Source organism: Squalius cephalus (assembly GCF_949319135.1).
Source record: "Squalius cephalus genome assembly, chromosome: 2".
In the NCBI taxonomy this organism is placed as follows: domain Eukaryota; kingdom Metazoa; phylum Chordata; class Actinopteri; order Cypriniformes; family Leuciscidae; genus Squalius; species Squalius cephalus.
The window spans coordinates 61,726,533-61,742,651 of NC_137123.1; the positions used below are offsets into that span (position 1 = coordinate 61,726,533).

At 34.9% G+C, this 16,119-nt stretch overlaps 1 protein-coding gene across 38 annotated transcripts in view; it reads right to left on the minus strand.

Annotated features, from left to right (window-relative positions):
- Positions 1-964: 964 nt before the first annotated feature.
- The window catches only part of mbnl2 (muscleblind-like splicing regulator 2), a 77,697-nt gene continuing 62,542 nt past the window's right edge, over positions 965-16,119 (minus strand). For 3 of the 38 annotated variants that reach the window (XM_079864065.1, XM_079864076.1, XM_079864087.1), the window contains exons 6-11: positions 13,003-13,056; positions 12,533-12,686; positions 10,470-10,505; positions 8,717-8,811; positions 4,540-4,659; positions 1,012-1,236 (exon numbers count right to left, since the gene is read on the minus strand). In XM_079864065.1, coding sequence (XP_079720191.1) covers positions 4,543-4,659; positions 8,717-8,811; positions 10,470-10,505; positions 12,533-12,686; positions 13,003-13,056 — 456 coding nt within the window. In that variant the 3' untranslated portion in view covers positions 1,012-1,236; positions 4,540-4,542. Of the gene's footprint in view, positions 1,237-4,539; positions 4,660-8,716; positions 8,812-10,469; positions 10,506-12,532; positions 12,687-13,002; positions 13,057-16,119 lie in introns of all 38 variants that reach the window. The other 35 variants (XM_079864077.1, XM_079864078.1, XM_079864079.1 and 32 more) reach the window with 23 other exon arrangements.

The window sequence follows — 16,119 nt, forward strand, 5'->3', positions numbered from 1 at the left end:
TGCTTGCTGTGTAAAATAGATTTCTTAGGCACTTCTAAACTGTTTATCAAATAAAACAGGATTATCGGCGAGAGCGCAGACGTCGCGTCAGGGACGGTCTACTTCCGACGCTTCGCGCCCCCTCCTCCTCCTCCTCGTCCGTTCGCTGGGCACCGTGTGATTGGGACAACGAACAGGCAAACTGGAGAAGTCCGTCTCGTGTACGAGTTAGTTTTACAGCAGCTCTCCAGTTTAATGAAAGCCCTTGGCACGGGATAGAAGCCGGAGTCGACTCCCTGATGGCCAGTGTTCCCACGGACACATCCAAATCATTCACCGTCCACTTAAAAACAAGTAAAGGAAGGAGTAAAACACAGTCCTTTAGCAGAGACAGAAAGGTGGTTGCATGGCACGTGGTTTGCCACATTCGCACTTCTCACGCAGTAAACCTTTCTTTGGCCACTGGGGGGATGAAAAAAAACACAAAAAAACGAATCATTTCCGCTTGCGAAGACGGATCAAGCTCAAGTCCAAGAAGGAGAAACCGGAGGGAGGCGCATGTTTGACCAGTAGACAATCTTCTTTTTGTCCGCCATGTGACATTCGGTGTATTAAAACAAGAAAAAGAATTAATTAAATAAAAAATAAAAACCAAGCAACCCCTCTTTCCCCTATCCGGAGGGTCATGGGGATGTTAAGACAAACTCTGCAGGAGACGTCCTCCCGTTCAAGACAATCAAGCACTTATTATTAAGCACTATTTCTGACAGTGCAAACCGAGTGTGTGTGCGTGTGTGTGTGTGTGTGTGTGTGTTTGAGCTTGTCGTCCGCTCAGGGTGAACATTGTGCATTTGTTTTTCATTTAAAAACAACCATGGGAGAAAAATACACATTATTATCATCTGACTGGTGACGATCATTCGGATGAATCTCACTTATGCCTCTATGAAACGTGCTGTACATTGACATATATTTATATATATATATATTCATATATATTTTCTTGTTTCGTTTTTTATATCTTTTGTTTTTGAAGTTAGAAACCGGTTGAGTCACTTTTCTGAGCATAACAGGTATACGGTGTGTGTGTGTGTGTTGTGTGTGTGTTGTGGCTTGCTAATGTGTTTACGCTGTATCATGCAGGTTGCTGTAGTTCTATCGGGGAGGGCAGGTCGTATTTACACGGGGATCTTTTTGGGTTTCTCAAAGCAGCTTCCTGACACCCCGTTCCTCTCCGGTGGATTACTTCAAGATGATCTGCAGGAAGACAAACACAAAACAGCATCTGAGTATCAGTAAAGGCCCATCACACATCATCATCCATCTTATCGGCTACGTGACACTGTTTAAAGGAGTCCGTGTGGAGAGAGAGAGAGAGAGAGATGATGCCGATGCGACATGAGCGAGGGATGTGCATGCTATTTATTAATGTAGTGTTTGCACTGTAGAGACTCAAAAATACATATTAAAAAAAAGATTTAGCCTTTTCAGGTGCAAAACGCAGCAAATGCAAAGGACTTGGTCTTATTTGCATGCTTCTGTTGATGAATATTTGTTAAATAATAATACAAAACAATGTACACTTCCATTAAATGTGTTAATATTTTTTTGAAAGAGTCTCTTCTGCTCAGCAATGCTGCATTTATTTGATCAAAAATACAGTAAAAATTGTGAAATATTATTCCAATTTAAATCAGCGAATATATAGTAGCGTGTAATTTATATCCCGTGATCAAAGCTGAATTTCCACGTTTTCAGTGTCACATGATCATTCTAACATAAGCTTAAGCTTTATTCACGATTCTTTGCTGAATTGAAAGTTCAAAAGAACAGGATTTGAAATGGAGTAACATTATAAATGCCTTTTACTGTGGCTTTTGATCAATTCGATGCATCCTCGCTGAATAAAAGAAATAATTTCTTTAAAAAAAATTTTTTTTGGCATATATAGCTTCCATGCTATTTTAATACAATTTTGTGTTAAAAATGTAAACTTTGGCTGGCTAATCGATGCATACAAAAAAAAAAAAAAGATGTGTCGCATACTGCATAAATAGAGTGGTATGCTAGTATGCGAGTCAGAACACAGCCAGGTCTCCGTCTCACACTGTGGATACAGTCTCGTTCACTTCATCCGGTTATATAACAGCATTTATTAGAGGTGGGAATCGGGTCACAGGACAATATTTTGAAGTATTTTTGTGTGTTTTTCTGCAGGTTTTTAATTCTTCTGCATGCATGCATGTGGGAGTAATGTAAACCCATGGAAATGCCTCAAACAACATCATATATGATCAAAAATATTTAATGACTGGTCTAGTTACCCAACCGGCACTTGGAAAAGTGTGTGGGTCGTATCGCTAATCTTTTGCCTGGATTCAAAACATCTTGAAATGTTTTATTAAAGCAGCCCAAGCCAACAGTAAAAGCGCAGTGTGATCAAGCTTCACCAAATGTGTAAAGTCACCATGAAACACAGTCAGCGTTGTGAGGTAAAGGCAGTGTGACAGCCGGCTGCACCACGGCATGATGGGAAAGCAAGGCCAGAGAGGGTTCACATGCAAGCTATGAGACAATGACAATGTAAAAACAGCGACTCTAGGTTGGATCATGACACTGAATGTGATGTAAACCAGGTTTAGCTGCTCTAATGTCATTTATTTCAGACCCCATGAGCAATCTGACAAGCCGTTCTCTGTCCTAGTTTGTAATAAATGAAGTACCAACGTTAGACACACTGAAAAAACATTGCTATTAATAAACAGAGGGAGCTAGGATATATATACTGTATATATATAATTATTCATAATATTGTAATCAATTACAGTTATTGTAATAGACTTATTAATATGTAATTTATCAACAGTATTTAATATTAATTATGATTATAGATAGATTACATAGTGTAAATATATGCAATTATATTTTATTTAGATATAATTTTTTAGCTTGTATAAACATAAATATAATTTTTAGCAACAGTAAATATCACTATATTAATGTAAATATACACTATAAAATAAAAACAAATACATTACATAATATAAATATAGAATTCTAGAGCTTTAAAGTTTAAATGTGCATATCTGATTTTTAATTTTTTTTAAATATTTTTAATACTTAAAAAAACATTACATTAATAATGTAAATATACTTCATTGAAATAATACATACATTATAGAATGTAAATGAGCATATCTGAAGTTTTTTATGTATTTTTAATTCCTATTTTTAAAATATCATTATATTAATAATGAAAATATACATTAAATACATTACATAAATAATATTAATACAGAAATCTAGAGCTTTAAATTTTAAATGTGCATATCCATTTACAAATATATATATATATATATATATATATAAATACTTTATATACATTAAATACATTACACAAATAATATTAATACAGAAATCTAGAGCTTTAAATTTTAAATGTGCATATCCATTTACAAATATATATATATATATATATATATAAATACTTTATATACATTAAATACATTACATAAATAATATTAATATAGAAATCTAAAGCTTTAAATTTTAAATGTGCATATCCATATATATATTTTTTTTCTTTTTTTTAAATACTTTAAAAAAAATACCATTATATTAATAATGTAAATATACTTCATTGAAATAATAAATACATTATAGAATGTAAACGAGCATATCTGAAGTTGTTTTTAATATATTTTTAATACCTATTTTTAAAATATCATTATATTAATAATAAAAATATACATTAAATACATTACATAAAAAATATTAATATAGAAATCTAAAGCTTTAAATTTTAAACGTGCATATCCATTTAAAAGTTTTTAAAAATACTTTAAAAAACCCATTATATTAATAATGTAAATATACATTATTAAAATAGTACATACACGATAGAAGGTAAATATTTGATTCTTTAAATTTGTCAATGTGTATTATCTAAAGTTTTTTAATTTATCATCAATGTAAATATACATTATTAAAATAATACATACATTATATAACATAAATGTTTGATTCTATAGACCTTTAAATATTAAATATCTGTTTTATATATTATTCTATATTGCTGTAAAATATATATTCAACAGCCAAGAATTAAAAGCCACTAAAACTCAAGATTTTTATTTATTTTTTTAAGCTAAATGGTTACAAACATTATTTTAATATCAAGTAGTTGCTAAATGCACGCAAGTAAATAAAAAGGTTTCATTAGATTAAAGTTTTCCATTTAAATAAGCTTGAGGAAATAAATCCTCTCTCTGTCCAGGAGGGGGCGCTAGTGCCCTACAAATACAGCTCTCAGCGACCCGTGAACTCTCCACATCGCTCTTGGCACGTCAGACCCAAAGTCTCAGGCTGTGTTCGTAATGGCATACTATCACACTTATATTTCCTATCATATTTTCTGTATGCATGGAATACCCAGATGACCTGTCATAACTCAAGAACACTGAGATCAGTGTGTAAGCTGTGTTCGGATTAGAGGTCCTACTATGTTGCAGTATGCAGTGTGTATAACTGTGAATAGTATGCATGAAATTCCCGCATTACCTACTACATCTGCTGAAACCTGATGTACGCATCTGAGGACACTGCTTGGGATACTGACTCCCACAATGCAACGCGCTCCATGTGACGTTTCATCTGCGTGTAGAATTCAGCGTGAGTGAACTGGAGGCGGGGAATAATTATTAATGTAACACTTTTAGAAGTACACATATACATGTTAGGGTGAAGTACAGTCTAGCTGTGTTTCCGAGAACACTTGTTAGTAGCACAGAAATGGCACTTTTAATCTCTAACGGCATGTTTTCCCGATCAAGTCAAATCAAGTCATTTTTATTTATACAGCGCTTTAAACAATACAGATTTCAAAGCAGGAATATAATGATGATTCAGTGATGCAAACAGAGATCAATGCTTCAACAGAGCTTGGAAAAGAGAATAGTGCCGTTATAATGATAAATTCCCTCAACGATTACAGTCTTGTGACGTCGACCAATCAGATTAGGGAGAACGTGCGCTTCATAGTAACGTATCTAAAACTTCAGATTATAATTACGATGCAGTCAGTCATATGAAGTAACCATGTATTATTTCAGAATAGCTTAAATACCATCTGACTTCTACACTCACGCAATCTCTATATTCTCTCTTGTGTAGAAATGTAATTAAGTGCACTGTTATTATATTATATTATATTTGGTATCTGCAACTATTATAATACACATGTGAGACGCCTTGACAAATTCCTTGTATGTTTCGCATACTTGGTAGAGCTTGATAAATTGAGAATCACAAATTATTATTATTATTTTTTTTTTTTTCAAACACGAAAATAACATGTAATTTACTAGAGGTTCAGACAAAAGTCTATTTAAAATGTTTATTTAATCTGAATCAATTATTTTTAAAAATCAGGTTGAGTGAATGATTCAATGACTCACTCAAAAACACTTCACTTGTTTCACAACTGGATGAATAAGTGTTTTTTGAATGAGTCTTTTGAATGAATCTATTGGAAGAATCTATTGAATGAATCTATTGGAAGAATCTATTGAAAGAATCTATTGAATGAACGATTCAATGACAATCGCTGTAATCGCTACAGTTGTTATTTGAAGTGTCATGTGACTTTCTAAAGGTGATTTGCTCTATTTTGATCGCTTCCGTAGACACCAGTGTTTATATCCGAACTATAAACTTTTATCCCAGCACTTCAGTGATAATATGAATATGCGTAGCACAGAAATAATGAAACTGTTTGGCCGAAAAGACTTCGATTTAATTGTACCGGTGTGATTTTGTCAAAGGTTTAATAGACAGATGAATCGTTGTCGTTCAGGAATAAGATCACATGAGTGTTTGAATCGAGATCGCAAACTTTTTTTAAACTATTAATCATGTAATGCTAATACTCGGCTAATAGAGTCGACTCAGATTCAGATCTATTAACATATCAACGACTCTTTTATACTGACAAAATATATATTTATGTAATACGTAGGGCATAATCCACCATAAATCTTTGGAAAACTATTTTATCTATATATAATTAAAGCATTCCTGTTACCGAAACCCTTAAAATTAGCAAACCTAATTTAATTCAAACTCGATAATTATTTTTTTTATTTAATTCAAGCTAGTTAATGTACATGCAACCATATTAAGCACGTTTTACATTTAAAAATGTAATTTTTTTACATTTCACTTGACTTTAAGTGAAAAACATGATTTAATTTCACCGAATCAACTTGACTTTACACCAACAAACAGAATTTTTATGGGTTAGATCGAGACCGAGGATGTAAAAGGACATTTTCACATTAAAAAAAAGCACATTTTATCGTAAGGTCGGCTGTGCTGAATTAATATTCAATGTGTGTCATGTGACAACTACCCTGAAACACTATTTGCTGCATATTGCATACTATTTCACACACTATTCTCAGAGTCTAGTAGTCAGTGTGCACTGTGTAGTAAGCAGTGAGTTAGTGTGCCAGTCCGAACACAGCCTCAGTTCAGTAGATTATGACGTGACCTGTGTTCATCGGCCTCAAGCTGAAGTCGTCACCTCAAAGCTGTGTGTGTGTAGCGTCAAGCGCTTGTTTACGCCTCTCTCGCTGCATAATTAAACTCATGTGTGAGATTAGCGCTCGCGGCGATGACTCAGCGGACGCTGCTGGTTCTGTCTGTCTGGCTCTGAGACTGACGCAAACACACACCAGAGAAAAGGCCTCTGTGTTCCTTCCTCGGCTCTGAAAACCTCCATTAAATCAAACATCACGAGCCTCAACTCGATTCGGATAGACGCATCTGCTAAACGGAGAATTTAAGTTGACTTTATTTTCTTCATTTATATTTCTGGCCTTATAGTGAACAAATCAGTGGCGCACGTTTATTCTGAAGAAAACAAATGCTTTCATAATGTTTCATTCATTTTCAGCTGATGTACAGAGAAGCTTTTCAACATCAAATCACATTTTTCTTGTTGAAAATCCTGTTTGATGTGGAAATAAGTCAAGATAATTCAATAATCTGAATCTGATATATTTTGAAATGAAATTAATATTAGATAAAATAACAATATATAATAAAATGACTGATAAAAATGTATACAATATATACAAATACATAATCATTAATGAAATTATAAACATCCTTATTGTTGTTATTAATATCTCTGTTTTCAATTTTCACATTTATTTGTCAGTGGCTTTGATTTAAAGTATTATTTAATTAATTAATAATATTATTATTAATAATAATAATAATAATTTGAAATCATTTAATAATAACATTGCTTTAAATTTATAACTACCGGTATTACTACTAAGATTATAATATTTATTTTACAAATATTTAATAGTTTTATAATACATTGTTTTTAAATTTACAATTACTACTACAAACATTTAAATACTTATTGCAATAATATTCAAGTTTAATAGTATTTATTATCACTATTATTTTTATTTTATAAATATTATCGTTATTATTATTATATAAATGTAAAATATTGAAAACTTATTTTTATTGTTTTTAAAATTACAATTACAACTACAAACATTTAAATATTTATTGTAATAATATTAAAGTTTAATAGTATTTATTTTCACTATTATTTTTATAAATATAATCGTTATTATTATTATATACATTTAAAATATTGAAAAAAATATTTTTATTGTTATTATTTATAATAAATTTAACAATAGTGTACATTTCCAAACTACAGACAAATGTGAAAATTTCACACAAACATGTCCCTCTTGCATTATGCAAATAAAAACAGGCTGTAAAACACAGTTCGGTGTCAAGATTAATTGCGTTACGCTGAATCCTAATCGGTTATGAAAGATATCGTACGATTTAATAAATTGTATGAACTTCACATTTTAAGCTGAATAACGAGACTGAAGACTGCAGAGACGTGAGGTGCAGTGCTTCATTCTCCTGCCAGGTGGCGCTGAAGAGCCTCGAACCGTCTGGCGAGAGACCCTCAGGAAACAGGTTCAGTTTCACGTGCCGAGACTACAAACGTCCCAGTTCCTGAGAATACTCAAACAACAGGAAAAGCCGCTCGCTGACAGGAAGGCTTCACTTAAGAACGACGGAAGTGGGAAAGCCCTCAAAGTCTCCTCGCGTGACCCCGAGTGAACAATACCAAAAAGAATGGGAGCGGTCCGAGGAATGCATGATGGGAACTGATAAAAGATCTGGAAGGTTCATAACATTTGTAGCTATTGTGGGTGCAGTCTGACCTCTGAGTTCGCCACAGAAAGCACATTAAGCGGTGTTGACGTGTGCGCAACAGGACATCATGAGCGAGTCTAGGGCTATTGTCAGGCGCGCGCTGTAATTGCCGGTTCGTGAACGTCACACACATTCCCTCCTACAGCACCATTTTTAGCGCCTTATGGAAAAGCCAAACCTCCCTGCTTTCCCAAATCAACCCAGAGAGTGTGTATTATTACGTGTTTGTCATCAAGATGTGTGGATGAGGAAGGATATCTCGACATCAAAATAAAGCAAGGACATGCAGAACAAAACAAGAAAATAATGCAACACAACACAACTACTATTTGCCAATGTGCGAGCTCTGAATAAGCACCGATCCGTCCGAATAAATGCGGTTTTTTTTTTTGATTTTGCCAAATCGATTCGAGGCAAAGTGCTTATTCAGAGCTCAGGGATTTATGAAAGAAAGCTTTTAAAAGGAGCAAACCTGATTGGCTGGTGCTGTTGTTGCGTAGGGGACACTTGTGGCAGGAGTTGTTGCTGCAGAGACAGTAGCAGGCGTAGCACTGTACATCATGGGTACTTTTTCAGGAAGGGAACCATGGAAGCAATGAACAGGTAGGTGGAGCATTATGGAAACCAATGCAACAGGTGTTTGGTTGGTTGGTTGGTTGGTAGGGTTTTTGTTGTTTTTTTTTTTTTTGGTTTTGTAGTTTAGCAATGGTGTATTTTACAGAGCAGCGAGCCATCGTTAGGTTAAACCAGCAGATGGCATGCAATCACGATGCAAAGCGAGAGAAGCATGGGAAAAAATAAAACAAAAACAAGAGGAAAAAGGCTGATTACAATCACCTCAAGGAAATTTATCACCATAATCAGTTGTACCCAGAGAAGTCTGGCATGGGTGGTTAGTTCGAGTGAAAGATTACATGTGCTGTTAACCAGTCTCGAGACTTTTCAGAAGTTTTGATCGGCAAACTACAGGGAAAGGCCGTTTGTGTGGCTCTCAGACAGGTCAATCGTGATCAGCTGGGCTATTTCTCTAGGAAACTGATCAAATTTCCCCAATCAATACTTGTACACAACACAAGACAACGCCTGTTATTAAGAGCCTGTTCGCTTCTGGCGTTTTCACACAAATACGTGACTTTAACATGACAGTTTAAAACAATGAAATAATAATAATAATAATAATAATAGTCACTGTGAAAGAATGTGAAATAATTATAATTATGTAAAAAATATATAAAAATGTAAACATTTTTAATAATAATATGAATTTAAAATAATTATAATTATCAGTAATAAAATTATCAGATCTACTGTAAATGAGTAATGCATACATACAAATATAAAGAATACAATAATAATAATAATAATGTCACTGTAAAAAAGGTATTTAAAATTAATTAAAATAAAATTAACAATATAAATGTATATTTATAAATAATATTTTTTTAATAAAAAATAAAAACTTTTTTTTAATAAAAATTATAAATTAATAAATATATAATAAATAATTATAACAAATTTCTAATCCTTTTATTTTAAATAAGACAACAAACTGAATATGAAATATAAAATATATATAATTCAGATAATAATAATAATAATAATTAGTAAAACGATAAAATCCACTGTAAATTAGTAATGCATAATAATATGCATATGTAAAATACATACAAATATAAAAAATACAACAATAAAAATAATAATGTGACTGTACATTTAAAAAAAAATGAATTAAAATAAAATAATATAAATGTATAATATTTATAAATTATTATAATTATAACAAATTTTCTAATCCTAATAATGTCCCTGTAAAAAATTTTTTTTTTAAATAAGACACAACAAACTGAATAATATGGAATATAAAATATATATAATTCAGATGATAATAATAATAATAGCCACTGTGAAAAAATTGGAATTTGAAATAATTTCAAGTATATTGAATAATATGTAAAACACATAGAATTACTGTATTAAATAAAAATAACCACTGTAAATAATTAATTAAAAATTGAAAAACCCCAAGGAGAGAAATGTGAATATCTCACACACACAGAGCGCTCTTGCAGGTGAACAGAAGCAGAATAAAGCAAGAAAACACGTTCACTGATCGAGAACGATCTAATTTGATCTAATTTGGTGGATCAAGCTTCACATCACCTGTAAGAGTGACTGGATCTGTGTGTGCGGTGGGAAACAGACAGACAGAAAGAGGAGGAACCTACCAATGCTGCTAGCAGGAGCCATGCACAGAACTGACCCTGTGAGCATGCGGTGAAGAGTGGAGACAGGTTAATAGGGAAGAAAAACATATTAGACAGAGCCAGAGATTCAGTATTCAGCATGCCATACAAATCCAATTCAGCTTGTCATTATAGATCGCTCGCTCCACCGTGTCGTCATTCCGGTAAAAACCTCGGTGTATTCCAGGAAGATAAACTGGATCAATATTCGCAAGGGCCACAAATGAGAGGACAGGAGCTTAGCGTTGTGAAATTAGAGCGCAGTGTAGGAGAAGAGGGCAACAGGGCAGAGGATCAGCCACACACACACTCACTCACACACACATACACACACACTCACACACACACAAGAGAGTCATGCGGTGAGGGAACAGCCACTCCTACGGTTAAAATAGGCATACTGCTGTTACAAAAGGCCCGGCGCTGGAGAAGAGGGAGGAACGGGGGCACAGGAGGACAGCTAAAAGAAAACACAACCACCATGTGGGTGTGTGATGACAAAACACACCTACGAGGGATTAGACTGCAGGACTCGCTCCGAGACCCGACGTACTGAGAGAGTTTCTCCTGTGTTTATGGTCATAAAAACACTGCAGTAGATCGTAGGTGGAATACACTGCTACTGTTCACTGCGATTCATCGAGATATATATATATATATCAGCCAGGCCGATCTTTTCAGTGGATTACACAGACTGATAATAAAATACAGATAATAACGATTAAAGCTTTCCCGTAGCTCAAGCGCTTGCAACGCCACGGTCATGGGTTCGATTCCCAGGGAAAGCAAGAATTGAGAAGAATGTAAAATGCGTACCTTGAAATGCAATGCAAGTCGCTTTGGATAAAAGCGTCTACCAAATGCATAAATGTAAATAATATTGGTAATAAAATATTAATATAGATAATTAAAGTATATAAATTACTGGCATCTGAAATTTTGTTCGCAAATAATTAAAATGTTCTGTAAAATAAAAAATCCATTTAAATTGGTTTGTTTTAAAATAATTATATATTATAATATAGAATGTAAAAACATTTAATTTAATTGTAATAATAATAATAATAATAAATAAAAAAATTCAGACATGCTAACCTTGGGTAAATATAGTGTAAAATATAATATTAATATCAAAATGTTCCTGCAATTTTCACCAGGCGATATATTGGCCAGGCAAATTAATCAAACAATATTTAGCTATTTGAAGACTGTCGGCACCTTTTTTTAATAATTAGGGTTAATTTGATGTATTTTGTAAATTTTAACATTTATATAAACGTGTGCATGTATGTATATATATATATATATATATGTATCTACTGTACATCATTTTTGTCATTTCAGCAATTTCACAGTGATAAACAATATATCACCATGTTTGTTTAAATAAATTACAAATATCTCTTGTTTTCAAATAGCAGTAAATATTGAACCAAATATAAATATAAAATGTTTTTACAATTTTGTAGAGATAGAGCGATATATATATATCGGCCAGGCCGATTAATATATTAATCCATTAAAAGGCTATTCTACATTTGCAAATAGATGATGCATAATTTTCAAAAAGTATTTTATGTTATCTGTTACTGTAACTTTGTGCATATCTTAATTGTGATCCAAATTTGATACACGTATATATATATATCGGCATTATGTGTTGTCCCATATTGGTGGGAGACAGATATATAATCTGACAGCGTACAGATGTGCAGATCAAAGCACTTTTTTTCTAATTTAATCTATGGCCGGCAATGCTTTTTAGATCAAAGCACCCCGAACTCCTACTATAATGCTAGTGAAAATCAAATGCTCCCGAAATAACGTATCCGGTTCCCTCGAAGTTATGCATTAGTATTTCGTGCACTCGCTGCATGCAAAAGGGACAAACGCACGTTTAAAGGCCTCGGTTATCAAGACGTTACGCCGGGATCGCAGGAGAGAGAAAGGGGGTGTAACGTATAGGGGTGATTAATACGAAGCAGTGTGTGTGTGTGTGTGTGTGTGTGCATGGGTTTGTATGTGTGCAGGTGTGTTCTTCTTACCTGTGGGAAAGAAAGCGGTGGGCTGCTGAAGCTGTGCGTTGGCCAACGCCTGTTGGTAGTGCAAGACACTGGGGTTGAAGAGAGTACTGGCCCCGTTACTCTTTTCTAGTGCTGGTCTCTTTGGTAGGGGCTGCAGGACTCCATGGGGAAACGCCTGAGCGCGGCCACACGTGAAAGAGAAGACATGCGTGAGTTAAACGGGGTACTTTGCACGCATCCACTTACACAAACATCAATGCACTTTGTTGAACTCGAAGCTGCATCGCTCCGTTTTAGAGGCACTTATGTTTACTAGGCTTCAATAATTACCACACACATTCATTCTTCAAAATTGACTGATTTCTAAATACATGTACTTGGTGACTTTTACTTTTTCTATCAAAACAAAGAAGCCAAATTAAAAAAGTCTGTGAGTTGCTACAGTACATTAAAAAGCTACATGCAAAGCAAAAGGTGAAAGGTCATAGTACCAGATCTACAGATGCCTCGAGGGGTCGCTTCATTGCTTTGGCAGTCGACTGAGTCTTTTAATAGCAGGCAGCGAGCACATGATGGCAGTGGGCCAATGGGATTCAAGCGTATTAACATACAGGTAACAGCAAGCAGAGGTGCATCATGGGGACAGCATTGCATTGTGGATAGGTGAGAAGGAAAAAAACAAAAACAAAAATAATCTGAATGCAGTATACCACATACAAAACAATAGGCATGCACATAAACGAAAAAACTCGTCTCAAAGAAACATATCGCTACGTTCTGAATTAGTACGAAAGCAAATAAAAGCATCTACAGTACCTGTGTTAAAAGCGTCAGAAATCAAGGTTCTCACCATTTTACCATTCAAAGTCAAATGGGATTGTAGATATTAGTGCTATGAAAGCTCTCGGAATCATCTTTAGCAGTAAATCAATAGAGAACAAACACTGCATGAAACACACTGACTGTATCCGGCACCCGATATCCGCTATCGAAGGGTTTTTCTGTGTGTGTGTGTTTTCTGTGTGTGTGTGTGTGTGTGCGCGGCGGATTAAAATCAAATGACGGCAGAATGTCAGGTAGGCATTTCCGTTCCTCGTCAATATCTCTTCGTTTTGCCAGATTAGTCAATACCGAGGCTACATTAACTTGGTCGTCTATTGAACGCTTGCGTGATTGCTAATTAAGATTGGAATAGGGTACAAACAGCATCATGTTTCTGCCAATGGAAATCTGTGCTTGTCATCTGGCGATTTTAACATGCGCTATGACATTTACCAGCACTTAGCAAAGAGGAAATAAAAGGACACTCGGTAAACAAGGCGAAGTCGTCTAGGAGAAATGCCTTCCTTGACATTCACTTCTGTCACAATATGTTGCAAGTTCTTGCCAACTAAGGGATCACAATGACTCTCTACTTATAAAGCGTAAAGGTCAAAACAACTGATGCGAGTGATCACAAAATGTGGAGCTCTGTTTATTCTTATATCCAATTTATGTTCCTTTTACGTGGCTGGTTATGGGTTATATTTATTGTGGTGTCAGATGTGGCCCATATTTATATTTATACTCATATAAATGATTATATGCAACTAACCCTAGTTCGTAGAATATTCCTCACTAGTAAAATGCCATGCAAAAGTACTGGTAAGATGTGGCTCGATGGAATGACGGGCAGCAAAATATTTAGTAAAGAAAACAGGAGTTGCTTGAAATGAGATGACGCTGAGGGCCATGCAAAAATGCTTCAAATCAGAATATCCACACAAAAGAAAAAAAAAGGAAAGAATGTGGAAAAGAAAAAATGCATCTGTTCTTCTTTATAGTATAGTCACAGATTACAGCAAATGGGTTGTACGAGGGAAAGATGATGCACTTGAAGAGTCATTTAAAGAAAGAGGAACATTTTATTAACAGGAAAAACATCTATGTCTGGACTCTCTCGAAGCTCTGTTCAAAAACCTAGCGTGCTGCATTGCTGTCTACATAGGCGACTACCTCCTCAAGCACAAGTGACTTATTTGGAGAACACTTCTCATGCAAAGTGCACTGAGTCGCAACTAAAGTCTGACTTTTGCATGTTGCTAATCTAACACTCCAAGCATAAAAAATATACGTTTTTATGACTGAATACTTTCTGCATTAAAATCTAACTGTTCACTGAGCTTGTCAGATGCATTCTGGGATTAAATTCTCCCTGAAGGATACTTGCTGCGTGCATTTCTTAGAAAGCAGAATGACAACGCACAAGTCATGTTTACGATAGTCTAGCGCTGTCTAGGTGGGCAGATCAGTAGGTTTAGGAACAGAGCTTATACGTATGCTTTTAATAAACAGAATCAGAATAAGATGCACTTTATTCCTGCATGCTGAAGGCATTCTTGTAACCAAGAGTTTCATGTTTAGCTCCCCTCCGCCAACATAGAGAACCATTAAAATAAATATGCCACCCACAGGGATTTATCATACAGAATTACATAACCTTCCACTGGAGAAAAAACAAAACAAAGAGAAAATAAAAGACAAGAAAATGAAGAAACTATAACCGTCTCTCACTTTTAAACCCTTTCGCATTTGGGTCGCGGGTGCACGGATCGATTGCTTCAGTGAGCGGCCTGGTTTAAACCCTACAACTAAAGTCTGTGATGCCATCACATCATAATCAGGGAAAGGACAGTGCACCTTAAGGCTAGCAGCGGTTAAACGTTAAAGCTAAAGCCGGCGGGTTATCTCAGGTCGCTGCACGCTCGGGGAAACCTGGCTCTTTATTTTCACTCTTGTTTTATTGTTATGGCTGGTGAGCTGATACTGTCCTCGCGTCACCTTCTGACCCAGACGCCACAGTGGAAAAAGAAAAAAAGGTTCAGGGCAACAGCAAAAGCGAAAATGGAGTAAACAGCAAAACGAATGAGGCCAAGCATGTGAGTGTCATGACAGCAAAATAAAACCACACCAGCGCGAGATGTGGAAGCGCGAAAGCTTGCTGCCAAACACTGTGTCTACACTGCAAGCGAGTGACGCGACCAATGAGCGACGCAGTGCAAGAAAACTAGATCGTTCCCATTATAAACGACAAGCTTGCGCAATTGTCGCATTGCATTGTGAAATTGTAACGTATACAATTTTATTGATTATAACACGAGCAATCTAGTTTTCTTGCATTGCATTGTAGAAAAAAGTACATGCTTTCATTATAATCAACAAAGCTTTCTACACTGCATGCACACATCGCGTCGCTTGCAGTGTAGACGGCTTAAACAGGAGCGATATTAGTTTTATTGTGATGCTTGTTTGATAAAACTAGATAGAAAGGTTCAAGACATACTTTATGTTGGCTTGAGAAACACTGCAATAAAGCAATGCAAAATTGGATTACTCGTCTTATAAACAATAAAGCTTCTGTTGATTATAACGGGAGTGATCTAGTTTTGTTGCAACACATTGCCCTTAAGCTAAACAAATTAAATCCCATTATAAACAACAAAGCTATTCTACAAACATGCAATATCGAGTCTTATTGCATCACACCGCTCTCGATGAAGACAGTTTTGCTGATTATAACAGGAGACATCTAGTTTTGTTTTGCTGACTTACAATGTAGACGAATCTCA